Here is a 6900-nt window from a genome sequence, read left to right as displayed (position 1 = left end):
TGATGGTGGAAGGCAGCAGCTCTTGCCCCTATCCTGCAGCTGCTCAGTGGGAGGAGTGCTCAGCTCTCCAGGAAAATGGCTTTTGCAGGTAGGTCCAACCTTCCTGCATGGGGAGGTGGGAAAGAAGGGTTCTGCAGCTCTGGGTGTGGAGGAAAGCTGTGCTGGACTTCTTGAAGTGTGCTTTGTTGAGATCTGTTCCTGCGGGAACCGAAGTTTAATTGAATGGCTGAAACAGTTTCATGACTTCCCTCTTTTGCATCCTGGACATAACTGGTGCAGCTCCAAATAACAGATGGTGAAGTACTCAGGGGGCTGTTGTACAGGATGTGCATTATCGAAACCCGTTATGCAAACAGCATTTCACATGCAGTCATAACTCTGTGGGCTTGTTCATGTGCTCCTCTCATAAATGCAGAATTGCACATAGGGAAGCGTGGGAGTGGAGGGGCTTGGGTTTTATCTGTACCTCTGTCCAGCTCAGCCTGGGGACCGGGGCAGAGAAGGAATGAGTCACATTTATCCTGGGACACAGGTAAGCCTGGTGCTGCAAAAGGAAAGGTAAATATGTGTTGTTCCATCCCTTCTTTGCAGCAAAGGTAGGAGCAGGTGGGGCCGCTGTGCCTTACAGCAGCAGGTGCTCTGTGGGTGTGCTGCTGTGTGTGCTGTGCCCAGCTGCTCTCTGGCATCCCTCTGCTCTCTCCTAGGAGCCCCTTGGCCACTGATCTTTCTCCTGGTAATTGTTACTGAGGGCCTCTGCCCTGCTCCAGGCTGCTCACTGAGGTACATCGAGGTGAGGGCTCTGCTTACAGCCAAACCCAGCGACTGAGCCAAATGCAAATGTGCCCACAATGAGCCATCCAATATGCATGACTCATTTTGATAGGCCTCAATATAACATACACCAAGTAAGGGGTCCTTAATGACAACAAATTTGTCTGACTTTCTTCATCAGAGCCTACAGGATGCTAAAATACCCCAGGAATTCAACAACACAGCCCTGACTGATGGCTGAGCCTGCCTCGTGTCTAGCCAAAGGCACGTCAGGCTTCAAAGACTTGCTTTGAATTGATGAGGAGTGGTATGGTGAAGCTTTTGGAAGCAATGCTCCAGCAGCTTGCCTGCAGGACAGCATGCACCTGCATGTATCTGCACATACCCACCTGCACAGCGTAATGCTGCGGTCACTGGGGCAAGTTGCTGTTTGAACTGCTGGTGGTGGTGGCACTGGGCTGCTTCTCTGTGACAAGACTTGTGCTGAGGCTGTCCACTGGGTGACCTGCTGGCCTAAAAAACACATCTGACTGCTGCCATGTCACAGCCTGCTCAGTTCAATGCATTTCTGCCTCACATGGGGTTTCTGGAAATTAAATCTCCTGCTTTCCAGAGGAGAAAAGGAAAAGCTCACCAGTTACCCAGGTGCCTGGCAGTATGAGCCTTGTGGCAGTGCTGTGCCACTGAATTCTCCTCAGTGCCCATGTTGGAAACTGTATTAGAGAAATGTGGTTCTGTTTGGGTGCAATGGAAGCGTGTCTCTGCTCACCTGGTACTCTGCCCCTGAGGTGCTGTTTCCAGATTCTTGAGTTGCTGGTGATGTTTTCCTTGGATGCTTTCTTGGTTGTTTCATGCAATTATTTTTTTTTTTAACAGAATATCCCACAACTTGCAGCAGAGCATGAAACAAAGAGGCCGGTGGCTGTTTCACAAGGGCTACTATGATGGACAAGAGCACCAGCTTCTGAATAAATGAGCCATCCAAGACTTAGTCACTGTGGGTTCCCCCTCCCTGGAGGCATTTCAGACCAGGCTGGGCAGGGCTGTGAGCAACCTGCTCTACTGGAAGGCGGCCCTGAACTGGATGATCTCTAAGATCCCTTTCAGTACAAGTCAATCTATAATCCCACACGGAGATTCTGGATGTGTGTAGTACTTTGAGGAACAAAGAGCATTTTTGGTCTATCATTTCCCAGTGTGCTTAGAGACTGTAGCTCTCTTCACCTGGTGGCCCAACACAGGGGCAGGCATCCAGCAGTGCCTTCAGGGGCTGCAATGGCACTGTGAGCAAAGGCATTCTATGCATTCCCAATGGTGTTCATTTTTTCTGACGTGTTTGTATGTTGACTTTGGTGTTCTGGAGAGCTCTAAAAACTCTTGTGCCCAATAGAGCAGCAGAGCTGGAAACAGATCCAGAAGGTAGTGTGGTTAGGCTTTAGTCGGTCTTGATGATCTTTAAGGCCTTTTCTAACCTGAGCAGTTCTGTGATTCTAATGGAAAAGCTCTGTCAAGGAAATGTGTTGCTCCCCACTCTCTCCTTCCCTCTGAGCTGTCGGTGTTCTGTACATACTCATGTTTACTATAGAATGACAAAGCAGTGGCCTTCTGCTATCATCAGAGTGTATGAGGCCAGCTCCAGTGAGTGGCTGGGTGGGCACATCTGCCTGCTGGGATACCCACTGCAGGGGTCTCATGTTGGCTGCTCCCTTAAGGTCAGCTTCTTTGGTAACACCTCTGCTTGTCCTGCAGCACCTCATCTGCTGCAAGCTGCCTCCATTGGCCATGAGTAATGACTGGTGAGTCATCACTGATGGGTTGACCATCATGTGATAGGTTTCTTTGCTGCCCCTTCCATTCCGTTTTGAATTTTTTATGGCTCGTATCATGATAGTGATGCAAAGAGGACGATGTTGCTCTGGCGTTGGCAGCTGTCTCCCAACAGCCAGAGCTGGCACTCTGGGTATGGAGTGGATGCAGAGCATGGCTGCTGGCTGTGTGAGCAGGTGTGTGGCACTGCTGCCTGTAGCAGAGCCCCTGAGCTCCCCCACTAGCTGGTGCAGCAGATAAACAGGTCTGGAGGAGGAATTCTGAGTGAAACAGAACTGCAACGTGCTTTATAGCTGTCTCCATCCATCCCGCCCCATTGCTTGGTGGTGGTGCTGACTGCACAGCAGCACTGTGAGTTGGGCTCACTGCTCATGCTGGTTCTTTTCTGGTTGGGTAACTGTGTTGTACACAGAGCAACCCACAGCACATGGAGGAACTTCTCTGCCTCTCGCTGATCCTGCACAAAGTTGGGGCACCTTCCTGGTGCTGAGCAGCCACACAGATTGCGCCTCTGCGTGACTCACCAACGTCTGCATCACATGCAAACGAGGATAAAGCGTTTGCTGTGCACCGAGCTCTGTCAATCGGAGAGGTTCCACTGAGGGATGGTTGGTGTGAACTCACCGAGGGAGCAGCCCCAGCATGGTAAGCTGCACACTGCTCCTGCATGGGGAGCTGCGTGCGGAGCTGCATGCTGTGCCCTTTCCTGCTCTGCGGGGAACTCCTGCATAGCCTCACCCATTGCAAGCCAGCAGCCCCTCTGCTTCTGCTGCTTGTGTCAGCATGTCTGCCAGTGCAGAAGCTTGCTAGCTGTTATTTGTACTTGAAGTGCTGGTGGCAGTGTGGTCACTTCTGCAGCTGTTCTGCAGGACACCAGCAGCCAGTGCCCAGGTGTGCCCAGTGCTGATTCTGCTCTAGGTCCTGAGGGCTCTGAGGTGCTGTGGGGCACACAGGGAGGAGTGGGTGCTGCTATGGGGAGCTAAGTGTGCTGTGCCTGTTTTGTCTTGTGAGCTGCCTGCAGAGCACAGTGTGGCACTTCAAGAATAGGGGCTTCAGAGCAGCTCTGAGAAGCTGTCTCTGCACATTGTGTCCTCCTGCCTGACGCAGATTTTGTGGCAGTCACATTGATGTCCCTTCAGAACTGAACCTTAACTCCCTATCGGTCGGAACCCACGATCTAGTTTCCTAACACTCAGTGTTCCCCTGCGCTCTGACCAAGTTGCTCTCGCTGCCCCTGGGGACGTTCAGCAGCAGGTGGGTGTTTCCCTGAGGAAGGGAGCTGAGCACCTGTGCCTCTGCTGGATTTCTTTGAAACAAAGCATTTACTTAATCAAACCCCCAGGACAAAAACAAGGTTTCTCCCCGAGCAGCCTCCTGTGAGATGCAGCAACCCAGGAGTGCTCGCTCCTCACAGCCCCACTGCAGCGCCCTGGGGCAGCCCTCTGTTCCCGTAGGGATGCTCAGCACTCCTGCCCCAGAATGTGCGGGAGTGGGGGGATGTGCTCCACCTGCACCGCTGCTGTGCCATCCTGGTGCTATGGTGCAAGCAGAAACACGAGCACGCCACGAACGGCTCCATCCATTCAACACACGCAGCCTGGGAAGTTCTCAGAGAGTTCTGAGAAATGAGAAATGCCGTCAGTGTGGCCGTGCTGCTGAGCGCATCCTTCTGGGATGGGGCTGGTGCTGCGCTGCGGTAGTTGTGTAAGGGAGCCGAGGGCTGCGAGCGGCCGCTGCCTGCGGGGTGTCAGCGCCCAGCCGCACTGCAGGGCTCCCGGCTGCGTGCTCTGCTGGGTGTCTGCTCCTCACTGAGGCCTGTCAGCAGCTGAGAGCAGAAACCTTGTTCAAGCGAGGTGTGATCTTCACACACCTGCTTGCTGCCTGGGCTGTAGGGAAGCAGTGTGCCACATTGACCTGTTGCAGCAACGATACGACAGCAACGTGATTGATTGTGCTGATTTTTGCTTTTTCATTCTGCCTTTGCAGGCTGTGAATGGGACAGATGGCTGCCAGGAGCTGGGAAGAGCCCTGGAGAGGGGTTACCTCTCTACCATGTATAGCCTGGAGTTTGCTTTGGGTGCCATTGGGAACAGCGTTGTTGTGCTTGGTTATATCTTCTGCCTGAAGGAGTGGAAAAGTGGCAATATTTACCTGTTCAACTTGTCGCTGTCAGATTTGCTGTTCCTGTGCACTTTACCAGTCCTGGTGAGCAGCTACTCCCAAGGCCGATGGATGGGTTCAAGCATCCTGTGCCACAGCAACAGGTTCCTGCTGCACGTCAACCTGTACACCAGCATCCTCTTCCTTACTGTCATCAGCATCGACCGGTACATGCTCATGAGATACCCTTTCAGAGAACACGCTCTGCAGAAGAGGAAGACTGCCTTCATTGTGTGCATTGCTGTCTGGGTCCTGGTGATACTGGAGCTGTTGCCTCTGACGTTCTTCCTGGAGGCAGTGTCACCAGCCAATAACTTCACATGCCTCGACTACGCGAGTTCTGGGGACCCAGAGAAAAGCCTCATCTACAGTCTGCTCCTGACGCTCTTTGGGTTCCTCATCCCCCTCGCTGTCATGTGCTTCTTCTATGTGAAGATGCTGCTTTTTCTGAAGACCTGGAAGGAGCAGAGCAGCTCTGTCCTGGCTCTTGAGAGGCCGCTCACCCTGGTAGTTCTGGCTGTCACCACCTTCTCGCTGCTCTTCACCCCATACCATGTGATGCGCAATGTCCGACTCGTATCCCGCATCCCAACCCTCAACATGTCCGTGTGCACCCAGGGCGCCATCAACACCGCCTACATCATCACCCGGCCCATCGCCTTCCTCAACAGCGCCATCAACCCTGTGTTCTACTTCGTAATGGGGGACCACTTCCGAGAGATGCTGATGGCAAAAGTAGTGCAGATCTTGGGTAGGCTGAAAAGCTCGGGCAAATGAACCGCTGGGGAGAGCTCTGGCACTGGAACTGGGGGAAAGCTGTGTGGGAGAGCATTAGCAGCGTGCACTGCTTTATTCCTTAGGTAGCTTCGTTCAGGTGACAGAACACACAGGAGCTGAGGGTGTCCCTCTGAAAGTGCCTGTTGCTGATTCGTCTCCAGCAGGACAGCGGTAGGGGCAGCTGGCAGTGGGCAGAGCGACACTGCACTCAGCATAGGGTACACTGTGCTCTATTGAGACTGCAAATAAAACATTGCTGTGACATTTCTCAGCAGGAAGTTTTGTTGTCATACATCTTCTGTGATCCGTGATTTGCCAGTTGGTGCCGGACTAGACCCAAGTCTGGGGAGATGTGTTGAAGCTGGGTGCTGCCCAGGCTCCATGCGGAGCCACCTTTGCATACGTGACTGCCTTGCCTGCTCTGCAGCTCCCGGGGTTTATGTTTTGGCATGAATAGCTGCTCCCATTTACATCTCCTGTCTGTTTGGGCTGGCACCGAGGATGTGCACCAAAGGAGGTATGCAAAGAGGTGGACAGACTCAGCTGGCGGCAAGGTTGGGCGGGTGGCTGCTTCCCCCTGTGACCAAGGCCAGGAGGAGGGAGCAGTGCTGGGCAGTGGGCCAGGCAGGCCTTACGGGAGCTGCACTGTGTGCAGGCTGCTTTCCTCATGCTGTCAGACCTGGCTGCAGAACACCAGTAGGGCTCCCAGTGATGCACAGATGAAATTCTCAAGTAAGAACAAAAGCAATGCATTTCCTTATTCCTGCCTCTTCTTGGCGAATCTAGCTTTAGAGGTTAGTAGAGGTTTGCTTAACTTCAGGTAATTATTTCTGAGAACAGAACATGCAGTTATGGGCCTCCTGGCCCTTCTGCTCACAGCACTGGAAGAGGAGCAACAAGGAGCTGGCTCTGCCTGATCGCCCCCTACAAACCACCACAGAGGGGAGGCGTAAGGCAGTAGCTCTGCTCTGCAGCTCCCACAGAGCCACAGCCATGGGGTGAGGTGTTGGCCGGGAGCATGGAGGCCATGGTAGGCTCAGCTGAAAAGCATGGAGAGGAACTGATGCTGTGCTGCAGGATGTACAGCCCTGTTTCTCCTGGCGTGGGAGGCAGCTCGGGCAAATCAAAGCACCAAATCCTGACTCCCTGTACCAGCCCAGAGCCGGGCGGTCCCTTTGGCAGTTGTGTGGCGCTGCTGCTCTGATGGGACTGATGCTGATGGGTGGCTTCAGTATCTGAGCGTCTGAGTATTTAAAGTCTGTTCCACTGCTTCTCTCTTTCCAGATAACTCATAGCTGTGCCCACTTGCAGCTGTTGCTCTGCCTGCCCTCAGCTGCTGTCCCAGCAGTGAGAGCTGTGCTGCCT

At 53.4% G+C, this 6900-nt stretch overlaps 1 protein-coding gene across 1 annotated transcript; it reads left to right on the top strand.

The window, feature by feature from the left end:
* The first annotated feature begins 49 nt into the window (after window positions 1–49).
* On the top strand, window positions 50–5813 carry SUCNR1 (succinate receptor 1). The gene is made up of 2 exons (XM_015872205.2): window positions 50–3243; window positions 4585–5813. The coding sequence occupies exons 1-2, from the start codon at window positions 3241–3243 to the stop codon at window positions 5533–5535; spliced, it is 954 nt and encodes a 317-aa protein (XP_015727691.1). The 5' UTR covers window positions 50–3240; the 3' UTR covers window positions 5536–5813.
* The last annotated feature ends 1087 nt before the right edge of the window (window positions 5814–6900 follow it).

The sequence above is a fragment of the Coturnix japonica genome, chromosome 9 (assembly GCF_001577835.2).
Source record: "Coturnix japonica isolate 7356 chromosome 9, Coturnix japonica 2.1, whole genome shotgun sequence".
In the NCBI taxonomy this organism is placed as follows: Eukaryota; Metazoa; Chordata; class Aves; order Galliformes; family Phasianidae; genus Coturnix; species Coturnix japonica.
This window is presented reverse-complemented; position numbering and strand designations above follow the sequence as displayed.